Source organism: Procambarus clarkii, chromosome 33 (assembly GCF_040958095.1).
Source record: "Procambarus clarkii isolate CNS0578487 chromosome 33, FALCON_Pclarkii_2.0, whole genome shotgun sequence".
Taxonomy (NCBI): Eukaryota; Metazoa; Arthropoda; class Malacostraca; order Decapoda; family Cambaridae; genus Procambarus; species Procambarus clarkii.
Genome location: NC_091182.1, coordinates 35476021 through 35503582, shown reverse-complemented (window position 1 = coordinate 35503582; position 27562 = coordinate 35476021). Strand labels below are relative to the sequence as shown.

The 27562-nt window shown below is 44.8% G+C and overlaps 1 protein-coding gene across 1 annotated transcript; it reads left to right on the top strand.

Annotated features, from left to right (window-relative positions):
* The first annotated feature begins 14591 nt into the window (after positions 1 to 14591).
* LOC138370800 (uncharacterized) lies at positions 14592 to 15514 on the top strand. Its single transcript, XM_069335403.1, has 2 exons — positions 14592 to 14792; positions 15071 to 15514. The coding sequence occupies exons 1-2, from the start codon at positions 14592 to 14594 to the stop codon at positions 15512 to 15514; spliced, it is 645 nt and encodes a 214-aa protein (XP_069191504.1).
* The last annotated feature ends 12048 nt before the right edge of the window (positions 15515 to 27562 follow it).

The window sequence follows — 27562 nt, the reverse complement described above, 5'->3', positions numbered from 1 at the left end:
GGCCTGGTCACTGTGCAGGCCTGGTCACTGTGCAGGCCTGGTCACTGTGCAGGCCTGGTCACTGTGCAGGCCTGGTCACTGTGCAGGCCTGGTCACTGTGCAGGCCTGGTCACTGTGAAGGCCTGGTCACTGTGCAGGCCTGGTCACTGTGCTGGCCTGGTCACTGTGCAGGCCTGGTCACTGTGCTGGCCTGGTCACTGTGCAGGCCTGGTCACTGTGCAGGCCTGGTCACTGTGCAGGCCTGGTCACTGTGCAGGCCTGGTCACTGTGCAGGCCTGGTCACTGTGCTGGCCTGGTCACTGTACAGGCCTGGTCACTGTGCAGGCCTGGTCACTGTGCAGGCCTGGTCACTGTGCAGGCCTGGTCACTGTGCAGGCCTGGTCACTGTGCAGGCCTGGTCACTGTGCTGGCCTGGTCACTGTGCAGGCCTGGTCACTGTGCAGGCCTGGTCACTGTGCAGGCCTGGTCACTGTGCAGGCTTGGTCACTGTGCTGGCCTGGTCACTGTGCAGGCCTGGTCACTGTGCAGGCCTGGTCACTGTGCAGGCCTGGTCACTGTGCATGCCTGATCACTGTGCAGGCCTGGTCACTGTGCAGGCCTGGTCACTGTGCAGGCCTGGTCACTGTGCAGGCCTGGTTACTGTGCAGGCCTGGTTACTGTGCAGAGCTGGTCACTGTGCAGGCCTGGTCACTGTGCAGGCCTGGTCACTGTGCAGGTCTGGTTACTGTGCAGGCCTGGTTACTGTGCAGAGCTGGTCACTATGCAGGCCTGGTCACTGTGCAGGCCTGGTCACTGTGCAGGCCTGGTCACTGTGCAGGCCTGGTTACTGTGCAGGCCTGGTTACTGTGCAGAGCTGGTCACTGTGCAGGCCTGGTCACTGTGCAGGCCTGGTTACTGTGCAGAGCTGGTCACTGTGCAGGCCTGGTCACTGTGCATGCCTGATCACTGTGCAGGCCTGGTCACAGTGCAGGCCTGGTCAATGTACAGGCCTGGTCACTGTGCAGGCCTGGTCACTGTGCAGGCCTGGTCACTGTGCAAGCCTGGTTACTGTGCTGACCTGGTCACTGTACAGTCCTGGTCACTGTGCAGGCCTGGTCACTGTGCAGGCCTGGTCACTGTGCAGGCACGGTCACTGTACAGGCCTGGTCACTGTGCAGGCACGGTCAGTGTACAGGCCTGGTCACTGGGCAGGCCTGATCAATGTACAGGCCTGGTCACTGTGCAGGCCTGGTCACTGTGCTGACCTGGTCACTGTGCAGGCCTGGTCACTGTGCTGACCTGGTCACTGTGCAGGCCTGGTTACTGTGCAGGCCTGGTCACTGTGCAGAACTGGTCACTGTGCAGGCCAGGTCAATGTACAGGCCTGGTCACTGTGCATGCCTGGTCACTGTGCAGGCCTGGTCACTGTGCAGGCCTGGTTACTGTGCAGGCCTGGTCACTGTGCAGGTCTGGTCAATGTACAGGCCTGGTCACTGTGCATGCCTGGTCACTGTGCAGGCCTGGTCAATGTACAGGCCTACGTCACTGTACAGCCCTGGTCACTGTGCAGGCCTGGTCACTGTTCAGGCCTGGTCACTGTAGGCACGGTCACTGTACAGGCCTGGTCACTGTGCAGGCACGGTCACTGTACAGGCCTGGTCACTGTGCAGGCCTGATCAATGTACAGGCCTGGTCACTGTGCAGGCCTGGTCACTGTGCTGACCTGGTCACTGTGCAGGCCTGGTCACTGTGCTGACCTGGTCACTGTGCAGGCCTGGTCACTGTGCTGACCTGGTCACTGTGCAGGCCTGGTCACTGTGCAGGCCTGGTCACTGTGCTGACCTGGTCACTGTGCAGGCCTGGTCACTGTGCAGGCCTGGTCAATGTACAGGCCTGGTCACTGTGCAGGCCTGGTGACTGTGCAGGCCTGGTCACAGTGCTGACCTGGTCACTGTGCAGGCCTGGTCACTGTGCAGGCCTGGTCACTGTGCTGACCTGGTCACTGTGCAGGCCTGGTCACTGTGCAAGCCTGGTCAATGTACAGGCCTGGTCACTGTGCAGGCCTGGTCACTGTGCAGGCCTGGTCACTGTGCAGGCCTGGTCACTGTGCAGGCCTGGTCAATGTACAGGCCTGGTCACTGTGCAGGCCTGGTCACTGTGCTGACCTGGTCACTGTGCAGACCTGGTCACTGTGCAGACCTGGTCACTGTACAGGCCTGGTCACTGTGCTGACCTGGTCACTGTGCTGACCTGGTCACTGTGCAGACCTGGTCACTGTGCAGGCCTGGTCACTGTGCTGACCTGGTCACAGTGCAGACCCTGTCACAATGCAGACCTGGTCACTGTACAGGCCCTGTTACAGTGCAGACCTGGTCACAGTGCAGACCTGGTCACAGTGCAGACCTGGTCACAGTGCAGACCTGGTCACTGTGCAGACCTGGTCACTGTGCAGACCTGGTCACTGTGCTGACCTGGTCACTGTGCTGACCTGGTCACAGTGCAGACCCTGTCACAATGCAGACCTGGTCACAGTGCAGACCCTGTCACAATGCAGACCTGGTCACTGTACAGGCCCTGTTACAGTGCAGACCTGGTCACAGTGCAGACCTGGTCACAGTGCAGACCTGGTCACTGTGCAGACCTGGTCACTGTGCAGACCTGGTCACTGTGCTGACCTGGTCACTGTGCTGACCTGGTCACTGTACAGACCTGGTCACTGTGCAGGATTGGTCACTGTGCTGACCTGGTCACAGTGCAGACCCTGTCACAATGCAGACCTGGTCACTGTACAGGTCCTGTTACAGTGCAGACCTGGTCACAGTGCAGACCTGGTCACAGTGCAGACCTGGTCACAGTGCAGACCTGGTCACTGTGCAGGCCTGGTCACTGTGCTGACCTGGTCACTGTGCAGGCCTGGTCACTGTGCTGACCTGGTCACTGTGCAGACCTGGTCACAGTGCAGACCTGGTCACTGTGCAGGCCTGGTCACTGTGCAGGCCTGGTCACTGTGCAGGCCTGGTCACCGTACAGGCCTGGTCACTGTACAGGCCACAACATTATGCTGGTCTCTCCACTGTTACAAGCTTAACACAGTGGCTACAACAGGTTGAGAAAGCTATATTAAAGCCTCACGCGCAAGTCCTATATTTTGTGGGACTGAGTTGTTTTTGCTCAGACAGGTTTTCTGAGAGAGATTTTGCTGGCAATCTTTTTGCCTCGTCACCTGCCGCTTGACAATACCCTAAAAAGTGGCTCCTCATCCTCCTCTTGGGCTGTAACTTATATATATATTTATATACTTGAGAATATATATATGTTTTTCCTCGCGTATTTATCAGAGAACTGGTGTAGAAATGAGCTGGCGATGTTTACACATGACGCAGTGCGGGTCCGGGTGAAAGTTTGTAGCATGACGAAGGTTTACTATAAAAAACGGGGATGCTCTGGAGGGTTTCACGGGGTGACGCTGTTATTCACGCTCGTTATTCATATGAACACAAGTTGTTCATTGACGTGCCGTAAGCTAACAGCGTGTCAATGAACTACATGTGTTCATATTAGCAGGGGTTTTAGTGGGTTCAACACCGTAGGGTCTGACAGGACTCAACAGTGTAAGGACTGCCAGGACTCAACACCGTAGGGTCTGACAGGACTCAACACCGTAGGGTCTGTCAGGACTCAACACCGTAGGGTCTGACAGGACTCAACACCGTAGGGTCTGGTAGGACTCAACACCGTAAGGTCTGTCAGGACTCAACACCGTAAGGTCGGACAGGACTCAACAGTGTAAGGTCTGACAGGACTCAACACCGTAAGGTCTGACAAGACTCAACACCATAAGGTCTGGCAGGACTCAACACCGTAAGGTCTGTCAGGACTCAACACCGTAAGGTCTGACAAGACTCAACACCGTAAGGTCTGACAGGACTCAACACCGTAAGGTCTGTCAGGACTCAACAATGTAAGGTCTGACAAGACTCAACACCGTAAGGTCTGACAGGACTCAACACCGTAGGGTCTGACAGGACTCAACACCGTAGGGTCTGACAGGACTCAACACCGTAGGGTCTGACAGGACTCAACACCGTAAGGTCTGACAAGACTCAACACCGTAAGGTCTGACAAGACTCAACACCGTAAGGTCTGACAGGACTCAACACCGTAGGGTCTGACAGGACTCAACACCGTAGGATCTGACAGGACTCAACAGTGTAAGGTCTGACAAGACTCAACACCGTAAGGTCTGCCAGGACTCAACACCGTAAGGTCTGTCAGGACTCAACACCGTAAGGTCTGACAGGACTCAACAGTGTAAGGTCTGACAAGACTCAACACAGTAAGGTCTGACAAGACTCAACACCGTAAGGTCTGACAGGACTCAACACCGTAAGGTCTGACAGGACTCAACACAGTAAGGTCTGTCAGGACTCAACACAGTAAGGTCTGACAGGACTCAACACCGTAAGGTCTGACAAGACTCAACACCGTAAGGTCTGCCAGGACTCAACACCGTAAGGTCTGTCAGGACTCAACACTGTAAGGTCTGACAGGACTCAACAGTGTAAGGTCTGACAAGACTCAACACAGTAAGGTCTGACAGGACTCAACACAGTAAGGTCTGACAGGACTCAACACCGTAAGGTCTGACAGGACTCAACACAGTAAGGTCTGCCACGACTCAACACCGTAATATTTTTAAGGATTCGATACCGTAAGAGTTCTAGAGCTGAATATCTTAGTGTCTTCACGGTAGTGTCACGGTAGTGTCTTCCAGTGCTCAACACCGAAGTGCTGAACACCATAGAGTTTTCAACATCTGAATAGTGCTAGTACTGAATACCATAGAGTTTTCAACATCTGAACAACCAATGTCTTTCAGGTCTCAGTGCCATAGGATCTTCAATATCTCAACACGACGTAGATATATAAGAATACTTAGCAAGAGGGTAAATTTAAAAATGTTGTGAATTCCTTCTCACATTGGCATGCAGGAACATGACAAAGTTGACGCCCTTGCTAAGGCTGCAGTAAATAAAGACAGTATTGAACGGAATCTTGAGTTATCAAATAGGTCCCTTAAAAGTGTCATTAGACGAGAACTCCTGGATGAATTTGAAGAAAGTAGAATAGTGCAAACTGGAACTAGCAGGTCCATTGTTCATCACAATGAAATGTGTGAAGTAAAACATGTGTATGGGGCAAGTAACAAAGTCAGTAGACTAACAGATGTTGTCACAGCTCGTATAAGACTTAGCTACAAGTATCTCTGGCAGTTCGGCTTGTATAGGGATCTAGATGAAGTAAAGTGTAAAGTGTGTGGACAAAGACAGGGACACACACTCGAACACTATATCTTGGATTGTAGTAAAATTGAGCCATTTAGAGATAAATCTAAGCTCACTCTGTATGATATGGCAACCTATCTTATTACCATCTTGAGATTATCTTGAGATGATTTCGGGGCTTTAGTGTCCCCGCGGCCCGGTCCTCGACCAGGCCTCCACCCCCAGGAAGCAGCCCGTGACAGTTGACTAACTCCCAGGTACCTATTTACTGCTAGGTAACAGGGGCATTCAGGGTGAAAGAAACTTTGCCCATTTGTTTCTGACCCGTGCGGGAATCGAACCCGCGCCACAAAATTACGAGTCCTGCGCGCTATCCACTAGGCTACGAGGCCCCCATGGATAAATATACCTGAAATCCTTGCACTGTATCCACATTTCGCTTCCAGTAGATGAACGACATATGAGATTCAGAAACAAGTAGTGTATTGTGAGTACTAATAATAAACAGAAGCTTCCCTATGACTGCAATATCCCCATTGGTCAAACTATTATGTATTAGCGATAAGACCTACCATTAATGTATAATAATAATAAATAATAATAATATTTATTTAGGTAAAGGTACATACATAAAGAGATTTTACAAAGTTTGTTGGCTTTATAGATAGAGCTAGTACATGCAATGCCTAAAGCCACTATTACGCAAAGCGTTTCGGGCAGTACGCAAAGCGTTTCGCTTTGATGACTTACTGTAAATGACTTAACTCTAATGACTTACTGTAAATATGTAGCTCTTGTAATAGCACTTTCTCTGTAACTAGCTGACATTGTAACTATAAGGTGTGAAGGATAGATGAAATTGTTTATGTAATAATCTAAGATGAGGTCTGATAAAGACCTTTTGTGCCATCTGTAATGCTTTTGCTCTACCGCTCACAGGATGAGTATGGGGTGCACAATAAACTAGCCGCCTTCGGTGGCAACAATCAAAACAATCAAATCAACACCGTGGGGGTCTTCCCATATCAGTTTATTGCCTAGAAATATTAAATGTTTTCCACAGATAATGCTGGGCACGCTTGTTTCCTCTCTACCTTAGTCGTCTGAGTAATTCTGGAGTGTGTAGTGATCCTGGGAGCCGGTCGGCCGAACGGACAGCACGCTGGACTTGTGATCCTGTGGTCCCGGGTTCGATCCCAGGCGCCGGCGAGAAACAATGGGCAGAGTTTCTTTCACCCTATGCCCCTGTTACCTAGCAGTAAAATAGGTACCTAGGTGTTAGCCAGCTGTCACGGGCTGCTTCCTGGGGGTGGAGGCCTGGTCGAGGACCGGGCCGCGGGGACACTAAAGCCGCGGGGACACTAAAGCCCCGAAATTATCTCAAGATAACCTCAAGATGCAAGTGGGTATTCTCCCGCAGGAGTACACACACAGTTGAGGAAGCTAGCAACTAGTGGGATATCAGCCTGGCGAAGGTCAATATTAAAATCTCCTGTTAGGATTACTGTTAGGATTACGTGATTTTTATTGTGTTGCTTATTATCAAATTTCCGACGTCAGCGTTTAATTCATTTAAATCTGTGTTAAGAATTGTGTACACGAGTTCCAATGTTAAAATTGTGGTAGAGCCTTCGATTTTTAACAGGGAAAATATGTACTTTCCACATGTGTCTCTAGTTTTAATATGTTTTGAGCATGATAGCTCCTGGTGGCAATACTTTATAGTACAGGCGCTAACTCTGGTTTGGATAGCTGAGTAATTATCACCATTGTGAATGTTAAATAATTAGGTCGAGTCATAATTTAACCAGGTTTCAGTTAGTACTTACAGTTTTGATCATTAAAGTGAGGATTGTCATAGATTCTTGATAAGAGGCATAATGCAGGGTCTTCACTTGATTACATCCACAGTGTTTACTAGTTGTGTTTTTGCGGGGGTTGAGCTTTGCTCTTTCGGCCCGCCTCTCAACTGTCAATCAACTGTTTTCTTTTTTTTCTTTTTTTTTTCCCCACATCACACACACACCCCAGGAAGCAGCCCGTGACAGCTGACTAACTCCCAGGTACCTATTTACTGCTAGGTAACAGGGGCACTTAGGGTGAAAGAAACTTTGCCCATTTGTTTCTGCCTCGTGCGGGAATCGAACCCGCGCCACAGAATTACGAGTCCTGCGCGCTATCCACCAGGCTACGAGGCCCCACATTGTGAATGTGGGGCCTATCCTACAGTGCTGATTGAAGTAGGATAGATAGCTTACTACTAAAGTTCGCAGACTGTAAACTTTACAGATAGATAAAGTTAAATGAATATTGACTAGCACCACATTACATATATATTTTTGTATACATACAAGAGTTCTTATATTCTCATAAAAACACTTGCACTCATAGCGTTTCAGGCAGGTCCTTAATTTTAATTTTTTCGCCGGAATACGACCCGCCAAATCGTTTAACAATCAGGTGGCCATTCACTGCTGGGTGAATAAAAGCTACAGTTAAGGATTGGCGCCCAGTCAATCCTCCCTGGCCAGTATACGAAGCCAGGCCAAAGCGCTCGCGAAGTACCGGGCGAGTGTTTTATCACTGCGCCATGGAGACTGCTTAATAATGTAATATACAATATATAAATAATGTAATAATTGCAATTAAACGATTACGTAGAACAGACAGAACAATATACTATTAAGACTAAAAAAACTCTCTCTTGGACTTGAAATCAAAGATAATAATTGAGAACATTGTTAATTAATCATTGAGTATTATATAGAAACACGAACAAATATAACTAACGCCAATCTTGCTTTCAGCACCGGCTACGGAGATGTAATGTCAGTCAACAGCAAGGTCGGCGCCCCCGGCTACCCGCCCTCACGGAGCTCCCTGTGATTGCAACAAAATATTTGCCAGTGCATAATTATTATCAAGAGAAAACAGAGTAACAGAGGAATTCAGAAGTAGGTTATGAGGACCAAGTTAGTTACGAGTTGGTCATTAATAAGAACCTTTGACAAGTCGGAAGTTTCCTATTCGCGTCGAGGTCACTAGAGATGATTGCCTTCCAGGTAAATTCAAGAAGAAAGAAATTAAGGTATATTGGAGACAACCTAAAACCATTATAGTTACCCCATTAATGTATAGATTTTCTTTCATGAAAATTATTCGTGAGTGTGAAAGTCACTTGTGTTGGGGTGACTATGGAAAACAATTAATTTTATTATCTTAGTCGGGTACAAGATGTCAGAAATAACTAGTGAACCTGCGAAGAATGCAACCCACAACAGCTTAATACAATGCACCCCACAAGGCTAAACACCCGGTTACTTATTTTTGCTATGTGAATACATGCATTAGGTGAAATATATAAACACATAAATGTGTAACTCCTTCAACAGTTCGACAGCTTTGGTCTGTATATTACTTGAATTTACCTGAGGACCAGCATGTATCTAGTGGCCAAGACGGGGACAGGAACCCAGTGGCCTGTTAAAGATTACCAAGTTCTTCTGAGAATATTTTCCAAATGGATTTTGAACTGCAATAATATAATAGCATATACGGCTTCGCCAGGCAAGCAGTTCCATGGTTTTTAACCCAGTAGATAAAAAATAATCTGTTGTTTTCTGTCCTACAATGTAGCTTGATGAATTTGAAGGTATTGTCCCTTGTATGTGTTACATCTGACTTTGTAAAGACGTGTCTAGATTAATATCATCCAATTTGTTCTGTATTTTAAGTTTCTATATCTGCCTTGTCTTGTAGTGTTGTTAGCCCTGTGGCACTCAACCGTTCCTGGTATGAGAGCTGACTTAGTTGTGGAATTATTTTTGTCGCTCTGTGTTGTTCTTTGTCCAAAGCAGATATGTGCTTCTGAAGATGAGGTCCCCATGCTTGAATACAGTATTCCAAATATGGGCACACCAGAGATTAGTTCAGTTGAATAGCTACTTTATTTCTTTGAAGTAAAACGTTCGTTTGACTATTCATAGGCTCTGGTTAGCTTTTTTTTTTTAACTGCAGGTCCCACTTGTGCAATTTTAAATGACTGGTCGATTCTGACTCCCAATTTCTGCTCTTCTACCTTCAGTTGCATGGTAGCATTGTTGGTGTGATAGTTGTGATTGTGGTGTTCTGTGTTGCTGGGGAAGTCTTGGTTGTAGGGTTGATATAAACCCATTGCTTGGTTATTGACTTTTCATTTTGAGAGCTCAAAATCGTCTACTTTCAAGTGTGGTCTAGAACAGACACTTGCGAGATACTGTCCCTACTCTCGGTGCGCTCAACTCTCACCATTGCTCACCAAAATATCACCTGCATACTTCTGTATACTCGACCAAATATATATATTTTCTTAGTGTTTATGTTTATTGTCACCATACTTTACGTAACAATAGAACCGTTACTAGATAGACAATAGAACAGAAAGTAGAGTGATTTTGAGAGCTCTGCATTACTCAAACAATATTAAATTTAATTTAGCATAATAAGTAAATAATTTGCATTACATAAGAACACAATTAATCATCAAATCACTTAGGGCGTTTAACATGACGTTTAGGACGAGAGTCTTTAAACACAAGAATATCCCTTGATGAATTGTTTATTAAGGCATTACTCATTTTTTCTTTATCGTTTGTACAACTTTGCACTTCATCATTTTCAACACTAGTTGGAATCACTTTGAAATAGTCCATATTACGTGTTATACTATGATCTCTATTACTCGCTGTTAACATAAGAACATAAGAACAAAGGTAACTGCAGAAGGCCTATTGGCCCATACGAGGCAGCTCCTATTCTATAACCACCCAATCCCACTCATATACTTGTCCAACCCGTGCTTGAAACAATCGAGGGACCCCACCTCCACAATGTTACGCGGCAATTGGTTCCACAAATCAACAACCCTGTTACTGAACCAGTATTTACCCAAGTCTTTCCTAAATCTAAACTTATCCAATTTATATCCATTGTTTCGTGTTCTGTCCTGTGTTGATACTTTTAATACCCTATTAATATCCCCCCGGTTATGTCCATTCATCCACTTGTAAACCTCTATCATGTCACCCCTAACTCTTCGCCTTTGTTTGAACTGTTGCCATAGTTCCCATTACACTAATCACTTTATATGGTTTTGTATCATATAGCATATCTAGCTTTCCCTCTTTTTTCTTTTTAACTAGAACAGTGTCTCCAACCTTTATGAATTGTTCCTTTGCACGTTGATCATGAGCAATTTTCATTTTGCCCTTGGCTAGTGCATCCTTCTGAGCGAGACGTTTATCCGTTACCTCAGCTGGCATGACAGGTAGTGCGGTCCTCACAAAACAGGACGTCCAAATAAGAGTTCGCCAGGCGACTTGCCCAGTGTTCCATGTGGTGTTGCACAGTAGTTCCTGAGAAAAGCATACATAGCTTGTTTCCAGGATCGTCCTTCGGCATGAGCACAGTGTACCGCTTTCATGAGAGGTTGCATGAATCTCTCAACTTCCCCATTTGCTGAAGGATGTAGTGACATCTCACAGCGGTGTTTGAACCCAATATGCTCAGCAAAGTTGACGAAGTGTTGTCCATTGAATGGCGGTCCATTGTCCGTCTTGATGTAATATTACCCTTCCTTCTCTTGCCACACTTTACTCACTCAACACTCCAGCTTAACACTGCTTGCAGATCAATGTGACCCCCAATGAACTACATGCTATTTAGTTAACTTTGAAATATTAAATGAGGGGGAAACAATAAGGGAAGGGATTATTAATTTAAAACTAATAATTAAAAACTCGTTAAACACTGCCACCACCTACTTGTTCAGAATCTGAATGTGTCTATCACTGATCCCTCAGGAAGAAAAGAGATCATTAATCATGAAACTCTAAGGGTATGGGGACCTGGGTAAAATGTTTGGGAGTAAAAATGCAATATTAACTTTACTGATTGAGGATTCAAGGACAACTCTAATATCCATAAAATGGAGGAGAACACAGGGGAATTCCTAGCACTGCAAATGAAAACCACAAATAAGAATGAATAACACAGCATTAATCAAAGGGAACAGATAACTAAACACACATTAACCTTAATACACTTTATTTATTATTTAAGCACGTTAATTGAAAACAAATATTTGAACCAAAATTGAAAATATATCCCACTCTAATAAAATCTCCTACGAGGCAATGGTATGACTAATAATGGACAATAATACTCCATCACACTTTACCTTAAATGCTGCAATCCGCCACAATGTTGAATGGCTTGTTGAATCCCCAAGACACACTGACTTTAATATTTTCTTAAACTCTACCAGTGGACAACAAACTCCACCCACCTAATTCCTAGGCCCAATAAGCCCCGCCTCTCTAGGCCTATAGCCAATGGATTTAAACACAACTGGGTGCTCTGGAAGCTTGGCCAATGGAATGGACAGACCCTACCCTGGGGGACTCTGCCCCTTGAGTCCTAATCCAACAAGGGCCAAGAATCTCAGGCCTCCATTGCTGCAACCATTCAGAACCAGGCTTGACCATAAGGGTCAATTCCTCTTGACAGAAAATTCATGTACTGGAAATAAGCAGTAATAACTATCTTCGTGGGAAGGTTGGCTGGCCACCCATCCAACAAAATTTGAGACCTACGGTTTATGGCTTCTCAACTCGTCACTGGTAGAAGCAAGGCAGGGGAAGAGGAGAAACGAGTGGGGGGGGGGGGAATGAGTGGGAAAATGGAGTGGCAAATGGAGAGGGCCCAGAGAGGACCTCTTGACTCAGGGATTATGACTAGTGAGGGTGGACTGTGACAAATGGGAGGGGGGAGACGAACGACGGCAAGGAGAGAGGGGAGAGAGGGGAGAGGGAAGAGGGGAGAAACCATGGACTGAGCACAAGATCATTACATTGACAACTTCTGGAATGCCACAATTTGAAAAGTTCTTGTCGAGTTTCGGGATGACAGCCTTTGCAGATGTGGAAGTAATGATTTCTACTTCTGGATAACGTAAATACTCATCTAATTGTGCTTGCGGGGGTTGAGATTTGTCTCTTTGGTCCCGCCTCTCAACAGTCAATCAACTGGTGTACAGATTCCTGAGCCGACTGGGCTCTATATATTTATTTATTTATTTATTTATTTATTTATTTATTTATTTATTTATTTATTTATTTATTTATATACAAGAAGTTACATTGGGGGTTAACAGAGAATATAGAAAATAAGTTGAATTAACATTCTTGTAAAGCCGCTAGCACGCATATCGTTTCGGGCATTCATATCTACGTTTGAAACTGTGTATGGAGTCAGCGTCCATCACATCACTTCCTCGTGCATTCCATTTATTAACTTCTCTGACACTGAAAATTTCTCTCGTCTCCGTGGTGCAGTGGTAAGACACTCGCCTGGCGTTCTGCGAGCGCTTTCTCATGGGTTCGTATCCTGGTCGGGGAGGATTTACTTGGCGCAAATCCTTAACTGTAGCCTCTGTTTAACTCATCAGTAAAATGAGTATTTGGTTGTAAAAACGATTCTTCGCGGCGGGGATCGTATTACAGGGACCTGCCCGAAACGTTACGCATACGTATTAGTGGCTGTACAAGAATGTAACAACTCTTGTTTATATCTCTCTCTCAATCTGGGTACTAAGTTTCCACCTGTGTCCCCTTGTTCGTGTCCCACCCATGCTGAAGAGTTTGTCTTTGTCCACCCTGTCAATTCCCCTGAGAATTTTGTAGGTGGTTATCATGTCTCCCTGTACTCTTCTGTTTTCCAGGGACGTGAGGTTCAGCTCCTTTAGCCATTCTTCGTAGCTCATTCCTCTCTGTTCCGGGACGAGCCTGGTGGCATACCACTGAATCTTCTCTAACTTTGTCTTGTGTTTAACTAGGTATGGACTCCAGGCTGGAGCTGCATATTCCAGGATTGGTCTGACGTAGGTGGTATACAGGATCCTGATCGATTCCTTACACAAGTTTCTAAAGGCAGTTCTTATGTTGGCCAGTCTAGCATATGCCGCTGATGATATTCTTTTGATGTGGGCCTCTGGGGACAGGTTCGGTGTTATATCAACCCCCCAGATCTTTATCTCTATTTGACTCTTGCAGGATATCACCTCCCCAGATGGTACATTGTATTGAGCCTTCTGATACCTTCACCTAACTTCATTACTTTACACTTTCCTGAATTGAACTTTAGTAGCCATTTTCTAGACCATTCCCCTCCCAGTGATCATCATTGACTACCATCAAGTACTCTCCAGTTGGTAGCGGTCCGCAGAAGTCCATCGACACTTCCGTCCATGTTGCAGCAGGTAGTGGTGAAGGCTGTAGAGGTGTTGGTCTTAAAGTATCCACTACAGCTTAGCAAGGGACACAGGCATCGTGCATGTCCTTTGCTAGACGATCAATGCCAGGAAACCACACTTTTTCTCGTAGAAGCTATTTGGTCCTAACAAGACCTTGGTGTTCAAGATGTGCAAGCTTCGGTTTACGCTGCTAGAGAACTGCTGGAACGACGATACACGTACCTCGCAGCCCGGTGTTGCGTTGTTGAGTAGCACTCAATTCTGCCTGGATACGTTCAAGTGCTCTGAATGCATCTTGGTAAACTCCTAAGGGTGGGATTCCTGGAAACTTTTTCTTAGTCAATGCATCCACTGTTGTTTGCAGAGTTGGGTTCTCTAGGGTCGTAGTACGGATTCCATCAAGAGTGAGAGCCTTAGAGACTGCATCACAGGTTACAGAGTGTACATATTCCTCGGCCACTTGCTGATAGTGAAACTGTTGGCAGGATGTCCACTGATGTAAAGAGCGGAATTGTCTGCACCCGGCTTGTACTTCACAGTGAAGTTGAATGGTTGCAGACGAAGAGCCCATCTCTTAATGCCAGCTGGTTGTTTGAACCTTGGATTATTGAAGATGGTCTCCAACGGCTTGTGGTCAGTGACTGTTGCGGTAAAGGGTGCACCAAGCAGATACACATTGAAGTGTTCACAGTCCCATACAAGAGCAAGAGCTTTCTTCTTTGTCTGACTGTATCGTTGTTCAACATCCGTGAGATAACGGCTGGCATAGGCAATTTCTACTCTTGAATTTGGCTGAACAGGTTTGTGTTGGGCTAAACCAGCACCTAAACCAACATGACTTTCATCCACCATTAGATTAGTGTTTTTTTGCCGCTTTGGTCGCCAGGTGGTGTGGGCGTCTCTGCCCTCCCAGCTGTTGTTGCCTGGCTGCTAGTTGACGTGGCGAGTTTGACATGGGTGGCTAGCTTCCCCCTGTTGTGCGTGTGAACTCCGTGGGCCTGGAGTTCACTAGTCGGGCTGGATATCCGGAAATCGAGATGGTTATGTGTGACATGCTTCATATCCCGGTGGAGGCTATCTACGGTGTGGAGCTTGTAACAGCCCACCGGGTTGTTCTCAAGTTCGTGAGGGAGGAGGAGTACCGGGACTTCCTCCGTCGTTACGAGGGGCGTACGTTGCCGTTGCCGGGTGGTGCCGGCTCTGTGGCAATTTCGGACCGTAGTGGTGCCCTGACTTATGTCAGTGTCCATGGGCTCCCCTGGAGTTTCCTGAAGACCTCCTTCGGCGTTACTTCGGGAGGTTTGGTGCTGTTGTAAGCGTGCCAGTGAACACACTCTCCTCGGGAAGGTATGCTGGAAGGCGGACGAACATTCGTACCTTGGGAATGCGCCTGTGGTCGGATGTACCATCTTCTTTCCGGCTTATGGGGATACTACGTCCGGGTATATTATGCCTGGCAACCCCGTACCTGTTTCCGGTGTGGCCTGTTGGGACATCAGGCTGCCAGGTGCTCTAGGCACCGGCTGCTCCTGTCAACTTGTTCCGGGAAGAGGATTTCCCGCCGCTCCCTCTGGAGGATTACTCCGAGGATGAGGAGGTGGCCATCCCGTTAGCTGCTGCGGCTTCCCCTGCGTCGCATGACATGCCTCCGGTTGTTGCTGTCCCTCCTCCGGGTATTGTTGTGCCGTCGTTTGGTCTACCTGCTCCTGTCACCGTCCCCACTGCTCCCGTGGGCCTTCCTGGTGCTCACTGTGAGGCGTCGCCGTCTTCTCCCTCGTCTTCGGCTGCTGCGCCTGGTCCTGTGTCCGCGCCTCGGGTCCCGGCTATGCTGGGTGCTGGGGTGGCGGCGGAGCCTCCTGCTGTGTGTGGCCAGGTTCCCCCTGTGGTAGAGGCTGCTGCCGTTCTGAGTTGGGCGTCGGTTCGTCCGGCTAGTGGTACCCATGTTTCTGGGTCCGCTTGAGGCTCCGACGATATCCAGCCGGAGCCCAAACGTTCCCTGGCGTTCGTCTTCTTCCTGGGCCGATGTTGGGGACTTCAGTGACTGTGGGTCTTCGGGTGTTGACGGTGTGGATCCGGATACGTCGATGTCTCTGCAGTTAGTGTTGGCGGAGGTCCATGTGCCTGCTGGTGCTGGTGCCAGTGTCTCGGACGTACCTTTGGTTCTTTCTCCGCCAGGGGACTCTCCACAGTGGGGGGGGTGGTGGCTTCCGCTGCCAGGGATGGTGTTAATACTGGTGCTGGCCGTGGCCAGGTAGTGACATTAGGGAAGGATGCACGCCGTCCTGTGAGGGTGCGCATTGGTAAACTAGGGGACGTGTTGCCGGCGTCTGTGATGCCGTCTGGTCACTGGTCGGCGATTGCCGACTTGATGCTGTCTGGCGAACTGGAGAACTTTCATGGTGGGCAGGTTCCCTGCATGTGGAGACGAGTGGCGGCTACTCGCCTCATCAGTACTACCATCTGGGTCCCATGTTTGTGGGTGTTTGTTGCCCAAGGTTCCGGATGTTATGGCTTCCCCGGTGGATGGCTGAGACCCTTGGTGGTGGATGCTCTGGGAAGTGTTTAATGTGCGGTTCCCGCGGGCCTGTTTTCTGGGAAAGTATGTCCACTGATTTCCTGTTTATGTGCTTTAAGAACATAAGAACATAAGAACAAAGGTAACTGCAGAAGGCCTATTGGCCCATACGAGGCAGCTCCTATTCTATAACCACCCAATCCCACTCATATACTTGTCCAACCCGTGCTTGAAACAATCGAGGGACCCCACCTCCACAATGTTACGCGGCAATTGGTTCCACAAATCAACAACCCTGTTACTGAACCAGTATTTACCCAAGTCTTTCCTAAATCTAAACTTATCCAATTTATATCCATTGTTTCGTGTTCTGTCCTGTGTTGATACTTTTAATACCCTATTAATATCCCCCCGGTTATGTCCATTCATCCACTTGTAAACCTCTATCATGTCACCCCTAACTCTTCGCCTTTCCAGTGAATGCAACTTAAGCTTTGTTAATCTTTCTTCATATGAAAGATTTCTAATTTGGGGAATTAACTTAGTCATCCTACGCTGGACACGTTCAAGTGAATTTATATCCATTCTATAATATGGCGACCAAAACTGAACTGCATAATCTAAATGGGGCCTAACTAGAGCAAGATATAGCTTGAGAACCACACCAGGTGTCTTGTTACTAACGCTGCGATTAATAAATCCAAGTGTCCGATTTGCCTTATTACGAACATTTATGCATTGATCCTTTTGTTTTAAATTCTTACTAATCATAACTCCCAGATCCCTTTCGCAATCCGACTTCGCAATCACAACACCATCTAGCTCGTATCTTGTAACTCTATCATCATTACCTAACCTCAGAACTTTACATTTATCAGCATTAAACTGCATCTGCCAATCCTTTGACCATTTCAAAACCCTATCTAGATCAACTTGAAGTGATAGTGAGTCCTCCTCCGAATTAATTTCCCTACCGATTTTCGTATCATCGGCAAATTTGCAAATGTTGCTACTCAAACCTGAATCTAAATCATTTATATATATTATAAACAACAGAGGTCCCAGGACAGAGCCTTGAGGCACTCCACTTACAACATTTTCCCACTCTGACTTGATTCCATTTATACTAACTCTCTGTTTCCTTTGGTATAGCCATGCCCTAATCCAGCTTAATATAGCACCCCCAATACCATGAGACTCTATTTTTTTAATCAGTCTTTCATGTGGCACTGTATCAAAAGCTTTGCTAAAGTCAAGGTATACAACATCGCAATCCTTACCACTATCAACTGCCTCAACAATGCTAGAATAAAAAGATAACAAATTTGTTAAACATGAACGGCCATTTATAAAACCATGTTGCGACTCAATTATTAATTTATGTTTTTCAAGATGAAGACGAATTTTATTTGCTATTATAGATTCGAGTAACTTTCCCACAATAGACGTTAGGCTAATTGGTCGATAGTTAGACGCAAGTGATCTATCTCCTTTCTTAAAAACTGGTATCACTTTAGCAACTTTCCAAAACTCTGGCACTCTGCCTGACTCTATTGATTTATTAAATATGGTTGACAGTGGGTCACAAAGCTCCTCTTTGCATTCTTTAAGCACCCTAGCAAACACTTCATCCGGCCCTGGGGATTTGTTTGGTTTGAGTTTTACTATTTGTTTAAGAACATCCTCCCTGGTAACTGCTAAACTCGTCAACCTGTCCTCGTCCCCACCCACATAGACTTGTTCGGCTGAAGGCATATTGTTAAGTTCCTCTTTAGTAAATACAGATACAAAATATTTATTAAAAATACTACTCATCTCTTCATCACTATCTGTTATTTGACCTGTCTCAGTTTTTAATGGACCTATCCTTTCCCTAGTCTTAGTACGATATAACTGAAAAAACCCTTTAGGATTTGTCTTTGCTTGCCCTGCTATGCGAACTTCATAGTTTCTTTTTGCTTTCCTTATCTCTTTTTTAACATTTCTAACCAGTTGTACGAATTCCTGTTCTAAAGTGACCTCCCCATTTTTAATCCTTTTGTACCAAGCTCTCTTTTTACCTATAAGGTTCTTCAAATTCTTTGTTATCCACTTTGGGTCATTAGTATACGATCTATTCAATTTGTATGGTATACTACGTTCCTGTGCTTTGTTTAGAATATTCTTAAATAAGTTATATATTGAATCCACATCGAAATCCCCATTTAAGTCACCTATCGCTGGGTTCATGTCTCGCTCCAAGACCGGCCCACACCCCATACCCAAGCCTTTCCAATCAATTTGACCCAAAAAATTTCTTAGGCTATTAAAATCAGCTTTTCGAAAATCTGGCACTTTAACAGAATTTTCTCCTACTGGTCTATTCCATTCTATGCTAAATCTGATTTCTTTGTGATCACTGCTCCCTAGCTCACTCCCTATTTCGATGTCATTAATTTGCGTTTCCCTGTTAGTTAACACTAAATCTAAAATATTATTTTCCCGTGTTGGTTCCTTAATGTGTTGCGTAAGAAAGCAATCGTCAATTAATTCTAGAAAATCTTCTGCTTCACTATTCCCTGTTTTGTTCAACCAGTTTATTCCGCTAAAATTAAAGTCACCCATGACATAAATACTGTTAGATCTAGATGCTCTAGATATTTCATCCCATAGATGCTTTGCTTCCATTCTGTCTAAATTTGGTGGCCTATATATTACTCCTATTATAATATTATTAGCTTTTTCGTTTAATTCAATCCAAATAGTTTCTGTGTGTGGCTCTGTTTTGATTCCCTCTTTGAGACTACATTTCAAATTATCCCTAACATATATGGCTACTCCACCTCCTCGTCTAATATATCTATCTGTGTGAAATAGTTTAAATCCATATATTTGATATTCAGCTAATAGTTCTCTATTTTCTACATTCATCCACGTTTCGGTAAGTGCAATAATATCTATTTTTTCTGTGCAGACAAGAGCATTTAATTCGTTAATTTTATTTCTTAGACTTCTACTGTTAGTGTAATATACCCTAAGTGAATTGTTATTTTGCGGACCTTCTCTTTCCCTGATCGTTTTGCCAATTCCTTTCTCCCACAAACACATACTTTTATTACCTCCTTCCTCCAAATCAATTCCCATACCTCTATCTACTAATGTGGTGATGTATGCCCCTCTGGCTGTTTGCTTGCCCTACTGTGTTATTGTTTTTGTTCATGTGTTTGTTCTGTGTTGTTACTATGCCCTGTGTGTTATTTTCTGCCTGACATGTTGTATTGTTATGATTTTCTTGTGTTATATTTCATGTTGTGCTTTGTTGTCGGCCCTTCCGGCGGGTGCTTCTGTCTGATTTGTTTCATAGTTTTGTTTTGTTTTGTTTTCTTGTCATTATTTGCTTCATATGATTGCTTGTTTTCTATTTCGTGTAATGATCTTGTCTTGATGTATGCTGTGTTATGTTGTTTTATTTTATTTATTGTCTTTAACTTGCATGCTTGCATGTGAAAAACAAAAACAAAAAAATACAAATTAGATCAGTGTCCATTGATGGATCAAAGTAGGCAGCAGTCGCATTCTCTGCTAGTGCATCTTTCACAGCATCAAATGCATTTTGCTTGATATCGCTCCAGTACCATGATGCATTTTTCTTCAGGAGCTCACGTTGAGGCTTCGTAATGGTAGCAAAATCTGGAATGAAGCAAGAACAGTAGTTTGCCATTCCCAGAAAGCTATGTACTTCAGTGGATGTTGAAGGAGGTGCAACATTCTTGATATCTGCATCTTTCTTAGGATCTGGAGACAGACCTTTGTCACTAAGTACATATCCAAAGAATTAATTTTTATATTAATTAAACCCACACTTTGCTCGGCTTAGCGTCAGATTCTTTTCTCGTAAGCGTTGTAAGACGTATTGCACGAAGAGCTTTGTCGTGTTCAGCTTGGGTACGGCCATAAACAATGATGTCATCAGACATGTTGTCAGCATTAGGTATATCTTGCAATACCTGGCTGATGATGTGCTGGAATACCTCAGCAGCATTGTTAATACCAAAACTCAGGCACTTACAGACCTCGATGTGTCGTAAACGTTGTGATGAAGCGACTCTCATCATCAAGTTCAAGCTGATGATAGCCCTTGTTTAAATCTAACTTGCTGAATACAGTTGCACCATTCAGGCGGTAGATCATATCATCTACAGTGGGTGTAGGATGGCGTTCACGCATTATTACCTTGTTGGGAACACGCATGTCCACACAGATGCGTATCTCATCTGGATTCTTCAGCTTTGGTGGAGTGACAATTGGGCTTACCCATGGTGTTGGGCCTGTTATTGGTTCAATGATATCTAGTTCCATCAGCCTATCCAGTTCGGCATCGACTTTCTTTCGAGTGTGGAATGGCTGTCAGCGATGTGGTTGGGCAACTGGAATTACATCTGGGTTGATGTATAGATGTACTTTGCTATCAGTATAGCAACCTATGGATTTAAATCGATCAGAAAATTCAGCAGCAATAACGTCAACATTGTTTGCAGATTCCACTGCTACAGCATTAGAAAGCTGAAGTAGCCCCAATTTGGTTGAAGTCTTGTAACTGAGCAGGGATCGACTCCTTTGCATTTCAAACAACATGGAATGTAATAATGAACATTGCACTCTTTGACATAATTTCTATAGTGAAAGTTCCAATCACTTGCAAGGCTACCTTTGAGGCATAGGCAGTGGCTTTACCATTGTAATTCTCAAGCTTTGGGAACTGTTTTTAAATTTCTCAAAGTGGCACTCAGCAATGGTGTCAATGTTTGATCCAGTGTACATGAGAATTTTGAGACAAATACCAGCAATGTATATATAGTCTCTGGGTTGTTTGGAAGATCATTCCACTCTATGATTGTTTGTATTCCATAAGTATAATCACATTCACTGTGATCTGAGATAGGTTGTAAAGATATGTTGTCTTGTACATTATTAATATTCTGGACATGAGGTGCAATATTGCCACCTCGACCCCTATGACCTGATCCTCGTACTGTACTCTTGTTCACTGACTGTGGTTTCTTTCGTGCAGAACGGCACATAGCACCAAAATAACCTAGTTTTCCACACTCATAGCACTTCTTACCTTGGGCAGGACAAACATTACCTTGGTGTGGGTAGTCTCCTCCACAGTTGTAACATTTATTGTTGACACTCTCTGATGTGGGTCGTTGTGACTGCTTGAGTCGTGTTCCTTGAACCCAGTTATGATGTGGTTCTCAGCTCAAATTGCTGTTGGGTTTGCCATGATACCTTCTATGATCACAGTGTCCTCCCTGAACCTTACGTACCTCATCACTGGCAGAACCGTTGTTGGCACTGCACTCCATGACACGAGCATCACGTGCAGAATGTTCCATTCGACGAGCAATGTCCAATATCTTGGCAAGAGAACTTTCATCAACAAGTTCCAGAGCTCTTCGACGCAGACGTGTAGATGTGAATGTTTCAATTATTTGCTGTTTGGTTTCTTTGTCAACATCAGCTAACTCACAATGTGCTGCTAAACCCTGCAGACGTGTGTGGTATTGATCTACAGTTTCATTAGAGAGTTGTTTGGCTCTCCTGAAATGCATAATTTCCATAGCAGTGTTTTAACTAGGTTTGAAATGATCAGTTAATTTGGCTTTGGCAATGTCATAATCTTTGGCACCACCATTGTCTTTCAGTGTGTCAAAGATGTCACTAACTCGATCACCTACATAATGAAGTAGAAAGGCACACTTTCTTTCAGCACTTTTGATGTCTGAAACAATTAACAAATTTTCAATTTTTAAGCCATATGATCCCCCTCTGTGACAGGTCTGTCTGGTCACCGTCAGGATCACATGCAGGAAACTGAGGTATATTTGCCAATTTTTACTGTATAAATGTTAACTTATCTCTTTAAAGCTCCAGTCAGCACACAGCTTCAGTTAGCACAAAGCTTCAGTCAGCACACAGCTTCAGTTAGCGCAAAACTCCAGTCAGCACACAGCTTCAGTTAGCACAAAGCTTCAGTCAGCACACTGCTTCAGTTTACACAAAGCTTCAGTCAGTACACTGCTTCAGTTAACACAAAGCTTCAGTCAGCACACAGCGTCAGTTAGCACATAGCCTTGGTAGAACACAGCATTGGGTAGCACACAGCATCGGTCAACACACAGCATTGGGTAGCACACAGCATCGGTCAACACACAGCATTGGTCTGGTGCTCACAGACAGCACGGTATTTCCTCCTCCCGGGCGAGACAGCATGCTTTTCTCTTGTGTTTAGAGCTGGACAAATATCTGCGTTCACAGTTCATCCTCGTCGCCAGTGTGGTGTTCTGTGTGGCTGTGGAAGTCTTGGTTGTAGGGTTGATATAAAGCCATTGCTTGGTAACTGACTTTAATACTTACAATGGTATATGATTAGCAGCGTCCAAGCGTGGCGGGCGTCCTGACCGCTTCATGTTGTTTACATAGAGCTGCCGTATGAAACGCAGCGCATACAAACGGATGGTGCCGTTTGCTATGAACATGACAGTGATGTGCATTATTATGCCCTACATGCAAGATCTTGCACAACCATTTGTCAGTCTTCCGACAACACGTGGAGTTCATGGAGGTCTGTTTGTAAGAACTCAATGTCCTTCCAATTTGATCATAAATCTTAGTTACATCTGCAAATTGGACAATGTGGTTTGTAATATCCTCATCTATCAATGATGTATATCACAGAAAAGGTTGGGCCAATTATTGAAGTTATCGGTACCCCACAACTCACCACATTTCTTCGGGTCACATTCGTTTCCATTTAGGACGTTTCGCTTCCTTTGTTTTAATCATTGTTTAATCGATTTTGGTACTTTACAGTTTATTCCAGGTGCTTGTAATGTCCTTTTCAATCCTCCATGTGGTACCATGACAAAAGCTTCTGAGAATGTAGTCTCCGTGGTGTAGTGGTAAGACACTCGCCTGGCGTTCCGCGAGCGCTATGTCATGGGTTCGTATCCTGGCCGGGGAGGATTTACTGGGCGCAATTCCTTAACTGTAGCCTCTGTTTAACTCAACAGTAAAATGTGTACTTGGATGAAAAAACGATTCTTCGCGGCGGGGATCGTATTCCAGGGATCTGCCCGAAACGCTACGCGTACTAGTGGCTGTACAAGAATGTAACAACTCTTGTATATATCTCAAAAAAAAAAAAAAAAAAAAAAAATAATTCATTGTGTCGGGGTACAGGCAACCAGTTTACATGTACATTACATGCTAAGCTTATATTGAGGTCCCCCCCCCCCCCATGTCGAATTACCGACAATCCCCGCCCCCGCCCAGCATGTAACCCCCACAACAAGCTGACTAAATCCTGAGTACCTATTTACTGCTAGGTGAACAGAAGCATTACGCTATAGGAATGCACCCAACCATTTCTGCCCAACTCGGGATTCAAACCCGGAATTTTCGATTATGAGTCGACTGTACTACCTGAACACTCAAAGTTCACGTATACTATGTTTCTTGGAAGTCCTTTGTCCAAATCGCTTTTTACCATCTCCAAAAAATTAGCAGGTCATTTCATTTATCATGCACCCCATTCCCATCCCGTGGGCGGTGGTGGAAATGGTTACAGAGGCACATAATGGGTTCAGGAGCTGAACCACAGTTCATTTAACTAAACAAGTGACAATCGTCAGTAAGGCAAAGATTTATTTTTACCAAAACTTTTTGCGTTGATTTTAGTAGTTTGTGAACTGTGGACTCACGGCAAGATTCACATAACTAATAATATAAGTAAAAATGTAAGTAGTAGCAGGCATCCATCAGTCTCAGGAGACTATGGAGTTGAGCTCTGGTTGTCGTCTGGATTAAAAGACTGTGATAAAGATAAAAGTAAAAATAAACTATATATCATTCTGCTAATTACACAAGACAACTTAAAGCAGTAGGGATATATTTACTATTTGAAATCTAGCTATCAGCTCTTGGGCCCCACCTTTCTAACCAATCTAGTTTTTCTTCTATTATGTCTACTACATATATATATATATTTTTTAACACATGCACGCATCCCCAGGAAACAGCCTGTAGCAGTCTCCCTGTTTCTCAACAAGCCACACTCCCAGGTCCCTATTTACAGCTAGGTAAACAGGGTCATCAGGATGACAGAAACTTGTTTCAGCCTTGGCCGAGAATCAAACCCGGACCCTTAGGACTACAAACCCCGAGCACTGTCCATTCAGCCACAAGTATGTCATAAAACTGTGTTAAATGTGACCATTGTGATTATGCCGTAAGTCCCAGGACAAAACCCTTATTCAGATATGAGGGTTGCAAATTGATTTGCTACAGACCTTGTCATAATATCTCGGTTATCTAATTGAAATGCTATGCGTGTTAGTGGCTTTACAGGAATGTCAAAACATCAATGCTATGTACTCTCATAAACTCACTGTACCTTCTTTTATATATATTGTGACGATAATCTCCTTCAAGAGATTGAGCCTGCTCTTCCCTCCATAATTACGTCTTCACAACTATATAAAAGACTATGGAAGAAATGTCCAACAACGACAACAAACACCAGCAAGGCTTGCCAGGGTGAGCAGAAACGTATGCAACCAGCCACCTGTTCGAACTCCAACCACCAAACTACCCGTTGATCGCTACGACTCCGCTGATTGGTCGCCGGTCTGGCTGCACCTGCACTCGCCCCCAATACTACCTGATGTCTGGGGTCACCCCAACATCAGTCGTCAGAATGTTCCGTGCTTTCATAGCCAGCACTCCTCCCAGCTAGACGTTAGCGTGTACTGAGAGAGGTGGTGGCTTTAAGCCAATATTCCAGCACCTCCCACTTAACTTTTGTGTTGCACTTCTTATTATTTTGCCTTAACGTAACTTTTCATTGTGTCATTTAAGTATTCTTATTATTTTGATTCATTGATTTTATTATAAGAATTTGTTTGTGCATTATTTTCATGTTTGATTTATTTAACGTAATTAAAATTTCATTGTTAAAGTTTTACTTGTGTTTTGTGTGTCTTCTCCTTACCTTACCACAGACGAAGTTCCAGTTTTTCTATTTTTTTTTATAACTATGTGACGAGGCCATACCCCTAGCCTTAAACAGCCGAACACCAACGCGTTACCGTCACAAGTTATATGGGGGCCTGTCCGGGAGCCTCACTCAGGTACTGGTGCCAAGTGGTAATTTATGGTAAGCGTATTTAACTTTGTTAACGTAGCTTTACTATTTTTCATTCAATTTCATTTTTTATAAGGTGCGGTGTATTGTGCATTACGAGAGTAACATATAGTGAAGGTGAGACAACTTTGGATTACGTGGTGACTGTAGGCCGCAGTCATACTCTTAATTGGTCATCTCTCCCTCCATGTTATTACTCGTATTTACCATCTATGTCCCTTGAATATTTCTCATTCTGACAGATCATCATATTGGTACCCTGGTACTGTGGTCTGCCCCGGGTCAAGAGTACCCAATCTTCTGCAATCTGACTGTAGGAGGACAAAGAGGGCCATAGTTCCTCTAGCTCGAACTTTAGTTGCTGAATTGGGACCTCAGCAGCAGTTCTCGTCACCAGTTGACACCTCGCACCCCTACACGTCAGTCAGAGATGATGATACATACAACGGTAGGGAATTAGCTTATTTTTTCAGAGCACAAAAGTTCGCTAATTCTGTAAGTATCATATTAAATTCAGTAGGAAAAACTTGCTTTATGTCCTATAGAGACTTGGCAAGGTATGCCTACATCCTTGGACTACCAATTTTACTTTTGAAGCATTTAACTGTTTCATTTGTTTTCGAAACTTTGTTTCATTTGTTAGTAGGATTTTCTTGCCCTTATTCTCTTACATGAGTACCGGGTACAAGATTTCCTGCGCCCTTGATTTCATTTAATCATTTAATATCTTTCACTTAACGTTAATTGTTAAAGATCACACAGGATAGGTACCAGTTGCCACGTTGTCCTGTTTCTGACATTTCATTATTGAACATTCGTGTACCTTTATTTGCTAATTTCACCATGTTTCGTCTCCAAACTTTCCGTGCAAATCCAGCAGGTGAAATAGGGACTTTAAGTCGTGCCAAGAGGACTGAATTACAAACTCTTGCACATGAGTATCAACTAGAAGTTCCCTACCAAGCCAACAAAAATGACCTACACAACCTGTTGCTGGATTACTATTTAGAGCAAGGTAAGATAGACTCTGAAACTCATGAAACTTACTATATTGCAGATAAAACTGACTTGGCAACGATGAAACTTAAACTAGAGCTGGCCAAGATTGAACGTGAGCAGCAAAGGGAAGCCCTCGAACAACAAGAACGAGCTGCTGCCATACGAAGAGAAGAACAAGAACGCGAAGCTGCTTTGAGGAGGGAAGAACAAGAACGAGAAATCACCCTCAGAGAACGTGAAGCTGCTTTGAGGAGAGAAGAACACGAACGAGGACTCGCCCTCCAAGAACGTGAGGTTGCACTACTCCAGGAGCGGGAACGAGTACAGCTTGAAACCAAACGACGCGAGTTGGAGATGCAACGCGAACATGACAAGCAACAAGCGACTCTGGCTCTAGAGTGTCGTCAACGTGAAATCGCCTTGGAAACTTCCCACTTCACTCAACGCCAACAAGCTACTGCCAATCTTCCCGTCAGTTTTAATATATCACATGCAAGTAAGTTAATGCCATCCTTTGTAGAAGCAGAAGTTGATGTGTTCTTTACCACCTTTGAAACCCTTGCTAATCAACTCAGTTGGCCTGTCGACCAATGGGCCACACTTCTCAGAGTCCATCTTACAGGTAGAGCTGCAGTCACACTCAGTACTTTGGCGTCTGAGAATGACTACTACACTCTGAAACAAGCAGTGTTGGACGCCTACCTACTTTCCACTGAAAGTTATAGAAGGAAATTCCGTGACCACCTGAAGGCAAGTACCACTACCTTCCTCGAGTTTGCTAACACGAAACGGAGGTATTTCATGAAATGGCTGGAAGCAGCACATGTCTCTACTTTTACAGAACTCGTGAACCTGATGCTTGTTGAAGAATTCTTGAGACGTGTGCCGCCTCCTGTCCGCCTCTACTTAGCAGATAAAGAAGAAACCGACTACCTGAAGTGTGCTAAGTCGGCTGACACTTACAGCCTCATCCACCGGCTGACACCTGAACCATCCTCCAGTAAGAAGTCGTGGTACAGTTACGAGAAGGTGAGCCCCGATCAAGCTGGTTCACAACTGTACTGCAAGTATTGTAGACTCTATGGACATACCATAGACAAGTGTGGTAAGTCTCAATACAAGGGAACCACTGACCAACAACGACCCAAACCAACTCCTCCTAAGTCCGGTAAGCCTGTGATGAATGTTGGTGTTGATGTTAATGATCTTTCTCTTTTCAGTAACCACCTGTATACTGGAACTGTCTCTGCCAACGGTTCAAATCCGGAGGGACGTTTCAAATTGAAGATCTTGAGGGACACAGCGGC

Excerpts from the sequence above, each read along its gene's own strand:
- LOC138370800 (XM_069335403.1), top strand. The coding sequence starts at position 14,592 with ATGGTTATGTGTGACATGCTTCATATCCCGGTGGAGGCTATCTACGGT. Across the intron at positions 14,793-15,070 it reads GTAGTGGTGCCCTGACTTAT|GCACCGGCTGCTCCTGTCAA; the intron begins GTCAGTGTCCAT and ends CAGGTGCTCTAG.